At 48.3% G+C, this 12,130-nt stretch overlaps 1 protein-coding gene across 1 annotated transcript; it reads right to left on the bottom strand.

Moving 5' to 3' along the window:
- Positions 1-934: 934 nt before the first annotated feature.
- Positions 935-12,119, bottom strand: SMARCB1 (SWI/SNF related, matrix associated, actin dependent regulator of chromatin, subfamily b, member 1). Its single transcript, XM_038152543.1, has 10 exons — positions 11,917-12,119; positions 10,245-10,356; positions 9,583-9,612; positions 8,976-9,105; positions 8,253-8,390; positions 7,459-7,586; positions 6,796-6,962; positions 6,160-6,350; positions 2,241-2,372; positions 935-1,301 (listed from the first exon to the last, which is right to left on the bottom strand). Exons 1-10 carry the CDS (start codon positions 12,007-12,009, stop codon positions 1,262-1,264), a joined length of 1,161 nt encoding a protein of 386 aa, XP_038008471.1. The 5' UTR covers positions 12,010-12,119; the 3' UTR covers positions 935-1,261.
- Positions 12,120-12,130: the final 11 nt, after the last annotated feature.

The raw sequence follows: 12,130 nt of genomic DNA, 5'->3' as shown, positions 1-12,130 counted from the left end.
CACCCAGGAATCAGAACTGTCTCTGTTATTATTCAAGTCTAAACATGATAAATTAAGGCCAGAAAGTGTTTCTTGACTGTGCTAGCAGGGTGGGTGGATCAGCAAGGATCATAAAACCTATGGCTTTATCATAAAGGCCTGAACAGAACTGTCAGACTGCCAGCAAAATTTGCCTTGCTTGCAAGACTCATCAGTTCTGGCAGTGAATGGTAGGAACTCTATCAAAGAGATGGGGTACCTCAACAGCAAGATAGATTCTAATTAGTTTGTAAGCAAGCTTGGATTTTTCTTTAACTTCAATGGATTTTGTTTTTAAACTCCCTAGAGAAAGACAGGTTTCTTGGGTTGCAAAATCCCAACAGTGCAGTGCCAAGGGCATTCATGACACCCACTTTGCTGTGACTGCTCTGTGCACTGCAGCTGGCAGTGCTGTGTGCTGACAGTGACCACAGCAAAGGCACTGGCTGCAGAGAAGCTTCAGTCTCAGAGGTTTTACCTGCTGTACCAGTGCAGAGACTGTGCTGTTTTCCAGATGCAGTCTTCACAAAAATCAGGGTTGACCACACACCAGGCTGACATTTGACAGAAATGACTCTTAAGTCTGTGATTTCAGTTAAACTGTTTTACCTTGTTGAGTAAACCAGCTGAACATCTCCCTGAGGTCATTACAGACCGTGCCAAGTCTGGTGACAGACCAATCCTTAGAGAATTGTTTGCTGCTTCTAGTTCTAAACCTTCTCCTCACTTTCCCCTGCAGCAAAAGGTTTTGTGCTGTTGTACCTGTTGAAGTAAAGCACCCAGGAAAACTGAATGCACGTGAGTGTTCAGCACTACACCCAGAAGCATTAATATTGGGCCCTGGGACTGCTCAGCCACCAGAGCAGCACAAACCATGGTGAGATTCACTGCTCATGCAAACTGACTGAACTCAACCTACGTTGTATGCATTCATTTATTTAAAAAGTTGTCCTAGGAGTGCACGTTGCACCTATACAAAAGAATCTTTACACTGTCCACACACAGGTATATGAGGGCTCCAACGCCTGCCACAGTCCCAGCTAGGTCACGCTGCTCACTCAGCGCTCTTGGGACGTGGCACTGGGGTGGAGGGGGGGCAGAAGTCAGCAGTACTGGGAACTCGTGGCAAGTGGAATGTGTGTCCCCTTCAGAGACAGAAAGACCCCTGCCAACTCTAGATCCATTTGGGGAGAGGAATAGGGATAAAGTCTGTAGGAAGAGCACCAGTGTCACAACAGGAAGGTTACCAGGCTGGAGCAGTATTGGCCAAACGTCTCATGCGCCTAAGGGAGAGACAGAGAAGTACAGTAAGTGCACGTTACAGACATGGGAGGTCTGAGCAAAAGCAATGCTTCTGGGGAGGCTGCACAGCTCTGCCAGCTTTGGAGACAGGTTTATTCCTACACAGAACTCCCCAGTCACCTGAGAGTGCGCCTGGTGATAAGGCAAGGTCACTATTTTCACTAACAGCTGTTAGGGCACTTTTGCTCATTAACTTAGACTGAACAGACTGCTACTGTAAACTCTTCAGTCAGCCAGAGCTGATACACAAAATGACTGTGCTACTGTTAATCAGCAGTTAAAAAAACATCCTGGGAAAGAGCTGAGCCAGTATATTCACTGTTTCCACAATGTATCTTCTGGAGAGATACTAGCCACTCATTTGTATCTGCCAGGAAGAATTTCATCAAGTAGGTGCAAGCTCTCAAGTGCTTGTCTTACATCACTTAGCAGGTCTCTGGCGGGCAGAGCTTCTCCTGGAACCACACAGTGCTCCCCGTGCTGGCAAACAGGTTGGCATCACTCAGGCTAGAGCTGGGAGCTTGCCCATTGCTACATCAAATTGAACTTTACACTACATAAAAGGAAGCTTTGTGGCAAGATTCTAGGGAGAATGACAGTGCATGAAACTCCAATATGTTTGATTCATGACTTTCTATACAAACAACTCCCCTGGATGACCAAAGAGCCCAAGACAAAGGAAAAAAATGGTTAAAAAAAAAAAAAGAAAAAAGAAACCTGCAAGCAGGAGATGGTAGAGCAGACATTTCAAAGTTTGTGGAGGAAGGTGATGACAGCTGAATACCCTGAAGCCAAAGCTCCTGTTGTGAGCAAGGCTGACATCCTGCCAGTTAGGTCTCAGTAGGGAAAGACAAACATCAAAGCTCAGAGATTCTGTCCAAGGGACAGGCCAAGAGAACCGCCCAAAGCAGTGGCAGTACCTTGTGTTTCTGTCCTGGTCTCTGATCTTCTTCTCCATCTCGGCGTCTGTGAGCGTTTCCAGGAGAGGGCACCACTGGTCAGCGTCCCCCGTGTTGCGAATCGCGATCTCCACAGTGGGCAAAGGGTTCTCGCTGCAGGGCAGGGCACAGGCAACAGAGCAACATCCATCAGTGGGCCCAGAGCACCCCCGGGTCACCAGCCCAGGCACAACAGAGCATCATTTACAGCATCTCAGGCTTCAGCGTTCCTTCTTTGCTCTGCTTAGTACAGTCTGGGTCCCTCAAGTTCACCACAGGCTCCTGGTTACACTCTTGTGGAATCAGAAGTTCCTGGGAAAGCAGCTACACCCATCTCCAGCCACCACTGGAGAGGGATTTGTGCTGGACCTTTCCCACACAGGCTGTCACATCCCTGGCTGGCAGGGTTTAACCCCAAAAGACACAGCTCCTCCCAGTCCATCTGTCCTGGGAGTGCTTCTCCCAGCACAGCCCAGGAGCTGGGACTGTTCCCAGGGCTCCCTGTCCAGCCTGGCTGTGCTGCAGCTCTCACTTCCTAGCTGTAGTTTGCCTAGCACACCCCTGACAGCTCTTCCCAGGCAAAAGTCTGCCTTTCTTGGGAGCCTGACACCGGAAAGAGCAGTCTTTTAGGACCCACTGTGGCTAACAAGCAACGAAACACCAGGCTGTGCCCCAGATCACAAGATCTGTTCCTCAGAGATTCCTCTGCCCTGAGCAGCTGTATTATCACATGCACAAAATATTTACTGCTTCACTAGCTGCTTTTCAGTAAAAGTCAACAGGAATTGACCAAGAGTAGCTTCCCAAATATTGACAGTGGAGCCGGAAGCCCAGCATAAATATAGAGGAGCCTCGGAATGTAAATGTTTGCTTTGAATTCTCGAAAGTGCCTCAGCCTGAGCTGCAGAAGTGTGTGTGTGAGAGGAGCCCTGGGACAGGTGTGCACACACATCCTGCCCCCTCCCCAGGGCCGTGCACCCCTACACAGGATTTCAGCCCTCTCATTCCCTCAGGAAAGAACTCGAATGCTAATCATCATGGGAACGCACAACATCTGCATCAAAGCTAATAATCTAAAATAACAAGTCTTCAAAGTAATTCTACCATGAAAAATTATTCCAGGGCCTTTGGTATCTGATCCAGGCAGGAAGCTTTAATCAAATCTACTTCCAGTACTGCTGCCATCCACTAAACAACACTTAAACCCAGGAATTTCATCTTAGTCCTAGAATGCCACACATTCCAGGCAAAATTAGATATTAACCGGGGTTTTGTTAGTGATAGCATGATCTCTGTCTCACTGTGCATAACACTGAGCATTCACTGAATTAAACAGGGGGTGGAAAGCTGGACTCATGCATAGCCTAACTGCAAGGCAACTCAGATACCACATTTCTTTAGCAAAGAATCAGAGAGAAACTGAAAAATCCTTCCTCATCTCCCAAGCTCTACACTAAGACGGCTCCCCCTCCATTGTTTTTTCCTGATGAGGAGGAAAGTGCTGCTGCCAAGAATGGCTGAAAGGCACTGTCAGCTGCAGGGATCCCAGAAGAGCAGGCCCTGCCTCTGCTCAGGCTCCTGGCCTCAGGCAGTAGTGTCAGGGGCATGCCAACGAAGCAGGGAGACATCATCTTTTGGACAGGTGACTCCTCAGGCACATGGGTTTGGTGTGTGGGAGAACCCGTGCCATCACTCAGGTCTCAAAGGCAAAACTGGCTGTGAGGTGCTGTGTGCTGCCACCAGAAACACTCAGCACACAGGAGGGAACATCACAGCCCACACTGCCCCAAAAATCCCACAGGCAGCAGTCACCTGTGTCCTCCAGTCCTGCCCTGCCACTGGACTTCTGACTCTCCTTGTTTTGCACAGAGCAGCCCAGCTGAAAAAAGTGCCCTGGCTTTCATCAACTAAAAGACAGTTTCACCTCTCCCTCAGATGATTAAGAGGCACATGACTTCTCAAAATCCCCAATCCCTTGAGATATTAAAGTTTTTTTGATACATCTAAAGCAGACCCTTTCCTTACATCAATGGAATGATCTTGGAGCAACCACCACTCCTGTGGTTTGGAAATTCAGGAACTAACCAACCACAGAACCCAAATATTATTAATCACTGTAAGGTTTCAAAAGTACTCCTTTGCTAGAAGAAAAAAGGGAAGAGGAGGACATGTTTGTACTATGACAAAAATAAACGAGGTTTCAATTAGGTGGTTTTTTCTCTCTGAACAGCTCATGTCTATGTACTTTGTTCTGGTGGGGTTCCTTTTTTAGTTTTTTGTTGTCCCTCTTGCAATACTGCCACAGTGTAAAGAAAGCCTGAAATCTGCCTGTTTGAACTACCCCTAAGAGGAAGCACCCTTTGGTACCATGGCCCAACATATGTTTTTAGAGACATCAGTGAAGCTGGCATTAACATGAGCCTGGGCAGTACTGACTAAAACTTCACTTGTTGCAAGTTCCAGCAACTGAGCAGAAGCAAAGGGAGAAATGCACCCCACTCCCAGGAGTCAACACATCCACAGACTGCTTCTTGGATCTGCAGTACCTGGAGAAGCAGAGGCAGGAGGGACAGACACTTCACTGCAGGCCACAATTAGGACAGTGCTGCAGCACAACATGCGTCAGGTTCTCACCTACCACCCTTCAAGTTCCCATCACTTCTCAGGAATGCTCACCCCACTGCTTTGTTGTTGTTGCTGGATGTAGTCCCAAGCCAAAACTGCAAGTATGAGTCTAAGGTTGTGGAGGGAAAGGTAGAAGGCACCTCCCACCTTCCAAGGGACATCAGCAGGATGGACACACACTCTAACAATTGAGTTCAGAGTTTAATTCACGTGTGCTAAAGGGTCCCTTTCCATCTTCTAATATGAATCACTCTGGGGATCACTTTAGAACCAGGCAGTTGCTGTGAAAGACTGGCAGGATAAAAACTATAACTACAGGAAGCAGAATGAGACCAGTGCAAGAGCAACTAAGCCAGAGAAGATCAGGGTCCATTTCTCACGGAAGGCTGACCAGACAGGAACCCTTTGGATGGAGCAGGAAGAAGGAGCAGAGCTCATGGCATCAGCCAGCTTCCCCACAGTCTCCTGCTCCTGTTTGCTTACTCCCACTCCAGCTTCTCCCTGTCCTCTGCCTGAGGTAGGACATGGCTGGGCACGTTTCCCTGGGCTGCTTCCTTGAACTGACCCCTACAAAACTGGTGTCAACAGCACCATTCCCTCCTCTGCAAATACTGCATCTGCTGAACTCTTAAACTTCCTTGACTGTCACCATGACCCAAGGTCACAAAACCTCAGAGTGTACATTAAAGGACTGTTACAGCTGCAGACTCAGCACTGTGCTGTGGATAACATCAGTGCAGGAACTCACCACAGAACGCTGCACAGCACAACTGGAAGCCATTTAGGAGACAAATTACAAGGCTGACTAATGAAACCTGACAAAGCTGCATTCCAGCTGTGAGAAGGGCCTATGATCAGATCAACCCACCTCTAACATCAGTCTGGGTACAGAGGGACAGTTTTCATCAATCCGAGTTCAAACAACCCAAGCTTGAAACAGTGGATGGCCCAAGTTAGGCAAAGCCAACAAAACAAAGAAATGTATCTGGGGCTCATCATGACCTTAGAAGAGAGATTATCCCTGTTAATCAATTCTGTCAACAGAAGCTGACATTTCATCAATATTTGGTCCTGAAATGTATTAGACTCATCAGGAAAAGATATTTAGGCACAAGCACAAAAAATTGTTAAGATGGACAGAAAGGGTGCGAGCCATAAGGACTAATTTCAAACAAAACCTTTCTAATCAGGTCAGCTGTTTTCAGATGCATTGATGCAAATGCCCATGAAGTACAAACACCCCCCAGAGCCAGCCAAGGAGGTGGCAGTTCAGTACCTGAAGGCATAGGTCTTCTGGTGCCAGCTCAGCTGTCCCCGGATGCTGTAGGCAATAGTTGTGACAAACTCCCCACCCAGGCCAAGCTCTGAGCACAGCTTCAAGGCAAACTTCTCTGGGGAGTTCTCCTTCTCCGACATGTCCCACTCAAACTGGTCTACGAGGGAGATGTTTCCTACATGGATGTTCAGCTGGAGATAAGGGAAGACACAGGTTATTATTTTCCACTTTCACAAAGGTTTGTCCAAGGTGATTGAACTGATGAGGCAGAGGCTGAAAGAACAGAGCAGTAACTCCTAGTTACTGGTAGGAACATCTGCAGAGTTCCTTAACTGAATTCTTCATTTCAGTAGCATGAAGACAACCCAGCATTGCTCACCAAGGTTCATCTCTCAAAGGAAGACGGCAATGCTTTAACTGAGCTGCTTCACCATCTCAGAGGCTGGGCACACAGATGTTCAATCATCTGTCACCTTGGTTCTGTTCTCAATACACAGGACAAAGGGGAATCTGGTTGGAGGACAGGAATTAAGAGCTCCTTTGCTCTGAGGGAAGCTTTTGTACTCTCAGTCCCCCATAACATAACTGGAGCAACCCAAATAGTTCAGCTCTCATTCTCCTGCCTTCCTGTGTTACCTTAATAATCACTCGTTGGTCTGACTGATCCTCCAGGATGCTGTCAGTCGGGTACGACTCGATCTGCTGTCGGATGGCAGATGCAATGGCAGGGACAAAGGTCAGAGGATTCAAATCCAGGTCATCACAAAGAATCTCGGAGAACATTTCTGGGGTCATCAGTTTTTCTGTTACAGAACAAGAATGAACACTGTAAGCTTCCTTAGAAATTAATGTCTGCCACACAGACACACACAGTCCCACAGGGCGAGGTGACAAAGGGAATCCGAAATGCATTACCTTTTCTTTTTAAAAGAGTGTTTTGTACCAGGTCTGTAAGGGCAGACACACTGATACAGGGACTCAGAGCCTTCTTTACCTGCTCCATGGTATCCAGACAGTGTGGCCACAGGAGCCACAGCCATTAACCTCAGCTAACAGTACTCTAAGACCACTGAGCTGATGAACTGGCTCAGGAAAATCTGCCAGTTAAACTCTTCAGACTACACATGTCCAGGAATGACTGCAACCCATGGAAGCGGCAGAGCATTTGCTAAGAGATGCAAGCACTGAATATAGACCAGAAACAGAGAGCTTTAGAGCTTTGTCTGTATGGGGCAAGGACATTTGGTGATGGACACAGCTTTATCTCTCCAGCCTCAGGAAACTCTCCTTGCTACATACCATTCATGTTCCACGTAAATGCATCTCGGAGTTTCTGCCCATCGATTTCCATATCGAGCCTGATTGGAACCAGAACCTCTGGCTGGGATGCATTCTCATGGATCACTGCTGGGTCATGGTCATCAAAGCTAAAGTGGAGAGCAACAACACAGTATATGCAACGAGCACATGACACATCTGGCATCCATAGAGGGAAGGCAACATTTGTTGGAAGCAATCCCCACGCTCCAACTCCCCGATCTGTTTATAGACTGAATCCTCAAGGCAAGCTTACAGGGCTGTGGCAACTAATACCAGTTCATCACCTTTTATTACATCTATCATAACACATTCCTGCAAATAAAACTAGCAAGTTTTCTAAGACTAGATTTATATTGGTTGCCTTAAGTTTTATAATGGAAAAAACGTTAGTCATGAGCTTCAGCAGCATTTTCCACTAAACAAACTAGATCAAAGGTACTAGAACATGTCAGTGAGAAGCAGTCTGTCATTCACAAAGAGGATCTGCAGGCTTCTCAAATGACTACTGCTCAGCAAATTAGCAGGAAGTAGAAGGAACTCATCAGGAAAAGAATGAACATTTTTCCTGACAAAAGGAAAGCCTCCACTCTGAGCCATGGGTGGCTACTGCAACAGAGCCTCAGGACACACAATTTAACTAAGAACCTCCAAGTTAATGAATGGTAGGTCTTCTGAGCTGGGGATGAATCACAACATTACATGAACTCATCAGTACTACCCTGGCTGCATTTTGGTAGCTATTCCCACTTTCCAGAAGCAGGAAGCTGTCTTACCACAGAGGGAATGTTCTCTTCTTATCCCTGCCCATGCGGTTCCTGTTGATGGTTGTTGAGCAGGGCACGGCGTCCAGGTGGTGAGAGCTGTTGGGCAGGGTCGGCACCCACTGGTTGTTCCTCTTTGCTTTCTGTTCTCTGAAGGAGACTGGATGTTAACCTGCAGGCCCTCAGCACCGCTGCTGCTACTTAAGCAATGGTGTAATCTTTAAGTGCTATTACGAGTTCCTGATATTTTATTCTGGGACCATTAACATTACTGTTCCACCAGGAACTCATGTTCCACACCAGCCTCTCGGAAGGCCATTCTCCAGCTCACAAATATCCATCAGATTTGAATCCAGGTGCACCTTTATAAATACTAGATTCATATTTGGATTTTCTGTCTATACTTAACAAAAGGACTGCTGAGAAATGCAAGGTCTCCAAAAGGCAGTATGTGCAGAGAGCATTCTGTAAAACATCTGTTACAGATGGAATGCAGTAATTGCAAAAGAAGTTGTATCAACAAACACTTGGATTTTTCTTCCTGTTTTATGTGGGCAGTAACCCAATCCTTACACTCTGGAGATCCCCATTTGCCCAGCACTGCAAATACTGCATGCAGACTGGCAAGCAGGCCCTGCACCATGCCCGGGGTTTATGAACTCCTCGTGCTGCCTGCCCCAGCTGACACCTTCCAGGCAGCTCCGTCCTGAGCCTGGCCTCACCAACACTGGTTACCTGAGGTAGGTAGGAGGTTCTGTGCTGATAGACACCGCCTTGTACTTCTCATCATTTCCATCCAAGATCTCTTCCACTTCAGAGGCCTTTAGCAGCGTCACGCTAGTGGCTAACGTTGTGTAGCCATGATCTGTTACCAGGAAAGAGGGCAATAATCAACAGGGAAAAGGGCTACATGGCACTGTAGCATTAACAGGGTACATAGTGACAAACCCTCCCTGTCACTGCAGGGGGGACTAGCACAAAGATACAAGTGTCCTTTGGGCTTCATCTTCTTGTAGATATTTAAAAGGCCCAGAAAACAATGTGGACTTAAAGGTCAGAAATAGCGATGCAAGGATTGATAGAAAAGCTGTTAAGGATTTGGGGAAGGGGGATAGAGCTCAGGACAGCTCTTGCTGAATGACAGAGACCATCTGCACTGGAGGGTCCTGCTAAGGTTCTGAGAAAGGAGAGTCAGCATGGGATTGGGAGGCACAATTAGGGCGACCACAGACAGAGATCAGAGGAAGAGGATTAGACATTAATATTATTGCAATAGCACCAAAGGTCACGGTGGACATTCCTCCTCTAGCACAGCTAAGAATAACACACAGATGAGACTTACATCTTCGGGGACTGTGAGACCGCTGATTTTCTGTCGGGGGAAAAAAGAAAGCAAGAGGTCAGCAGGATACTTGGAGGAAAGAGACATAAGCCCAGAGTAAACCGTTCTTTTTATTATGCTTTAGTCTACAGAACATACAAGAAGTCATATGGCTAAGAAATTCAACTGCTTGCCTCAACAAAAACAATACCAATATCCTCCCTGTAGCAGTCACATCAGTAGCAACACACCACAAATTCTGGCAGGCACAAACATCCAGTCCCTGCAAGAAGCAAAGATGCACATCTTCAATGGGGCATCCTTGCAACACTCCTGCCTATTTGATGAGAGAGACAAAGACGACCCTCGTAGTCCACAAAAAATTTCTTCTGAAATATGGTATTGATTTAGAGATGTGGCTTTTGCTTTGTGAGGAATGTAGCCAACCCCAGGAACTCCATGATGGATGTTTCCATTTCAGAACGTTTTTGACCAGGTGCTATCTGTTGCCAGGGTGAGCCAGGAGCCACCAGTGCCACCGCTGCAGGGTGCTCCATCACTGGGCCAACCTGAAGTGATTCACACAGCCCTCGCGGTGCACAAGCTTCTGAATCGCCAGGAACAGTTGTTCAAGGCAACAAATTTTGATAAACATTACTGGGAACGTTTACTCATCTTCTCACCATGTGAAGAGGCCACAATCTTCTTCCTTTCTTCCACGGTGGCCAGGCGCCTCCAGAGCGAGGGGTACCTCTTGTACAGGGAGCCCCGAAACATGCGCAAGTAGTTCCCCACCTGCAGGAAGAGAAGTGGACATGTGGCCTGGAATTCCATTTAGGAGACTTTTAGCAGAAGCTGGAAGAAATTCAGCTCTTTTTAATGATAAAAAGAACCTCTTAAGAGGGTGTTTTTGATAGGGTTTTGTGCTGTTTAGCATCAAATAGCACTGAGATTTTTCTGGCAATACAGAAAACAAAATTTTTATCAGCACTTATTTCACTGGTGCTATCTTACTTCAGTAGATCCAAAAAAAACTCCCATCCACTGATAACAGGAAAACACTCCATTCATTTGCATGTATTTTTGAACAACCTACCCCTTCTTTACTTCAGTTGCTACATCAATGTGCAGGGCTCAGTTGGAATTAAACTAAACCAGATATCCAGCTCTCTGACACATTATTTTTACTTTGAACCTCCCCATCATCTAGACATTATTTGACTACAGCAAATGCCCAGAGACTTGTATTTTGTTTTAAACCCTTTGAACATCAAAAATGTGATTGCTGCCAATAGTCCTCTTTCAGATTTACTCACCATCTGTAAAGCAGTTCTGTTCCTCCTGGCATGAGATCCTCACCTGTGTTGAAAGCTACAGCAGGCCTTGCTGACCAGCACAACTATTTCTAGACTCTGAAATCAAATTTTTAGACTGCCGAGACACTGGCAAGCTGCCACACAACAAGGTTTTTATTCCTTGAGAGGACGCTCTTTTGATCTTAGATTTAGCTATATCTTTCACTCTACAGTGCTCAACAACAGACAGAAATTAATGGTAGATAAAAAAAGACAAGCCTTTTTCTTCTCCATGTACCTGGTATGGCAATCTCACAGCTCAGCAGACTGCAGGGACTGTTTTCAAACTCTACATTTCACATGAGAGAGCAGGGGGTGTTCAGTCCCTGCTCAACCTACAGAGCTGGCACTTAAACTTAGCCAATAGTCCCTTTTCTGCATCGGGCTGGGGGCTATAACATTTTTTCCTGTTTTCAGCTGTTTCCCTGGTGCTAAAGGGCCAGTGTTTCTTGCTTGAATAAGGCTCTTTGTCAGGCAGCCTCAACGCTCTCTCAGCACGGGACAACACAGTGCCAGCACAGACTCCGGGGTGCTGAAACTCTGCCCGCCGGTGTTCGCTGGCCAGACTGTGCACAAGGCAGAAAGGGCCGCACCGCCGGATTTTGGTGCTGTTCCTGAGCCCCAGGGCCCAGGTGAGGGATTCGCTGCCCCGCAGCACGTGAAATAACCCGGATCCCTCAACAGCCGTGCACAGAAACTCTCGGCGATCGGGAGCGGGGCCTCAGGCGGCGATCGGGGAGGATCCGCTCCCCGCGTACCCGTGCGGGTGCCAGGGGCCGCCCTTTCGGGAGCACCGATGCCTCCCGTCCCCCCAGCACGGCCGAGGCCCCCGGGCAGCGCCCACCGGGGCAGAGGGGACCCGCGGGGCCGGAAGGCCGCTCCCCCCACGCCAGGGCTCTCCTCCGCCCCTCGCCCGCCCTGAGCGCGGCCTCCCGCATCCCCCGGCCCGGCCCCGCATCCCCCGGCTCCCGCCCGGGCCCGGCTCCCGCCCGGGCCGCACCTCGGAGCCGATCATGTAGAACTCGCCGTCCTCCTCCAGCTGGAACTTGACGGGCTTCTGCCCGAAGGTCTTGCTCAGCGCCATCATCATCATCGCGGCGGCGGCGGGGGCGGCGGCGCCCGGAGAGCGGAGCGCGGCCCGGCGGCGGCGGCGGCGGGCGGAGCGCGGCCTAGTGCGGCCCGGCTGCGCGCATGCGGCGGGCGGGGCGGGCAGG

This window comes from Motacilla alba, chromosome 15, assembly GCF_015832195.1.
Source record: "Motacilla alba alba isolate MOTALB_02 chromosome 15, Motacilla_alba_V1.0_pri, whole genome shotgun sequence".
NCBI classification, from domain to species: domain Eukaryota; kingdom Metazoa; phylum Chordata; class Aves; order Passeriformes; family Motacillidae; genus Motacilla; species Motacilla alba.
The sequence above is the reverse complement of the archived record's forward strand: the minus strand, read 5'-3'. Positions and strand labels throughout refer to the sequence as shown.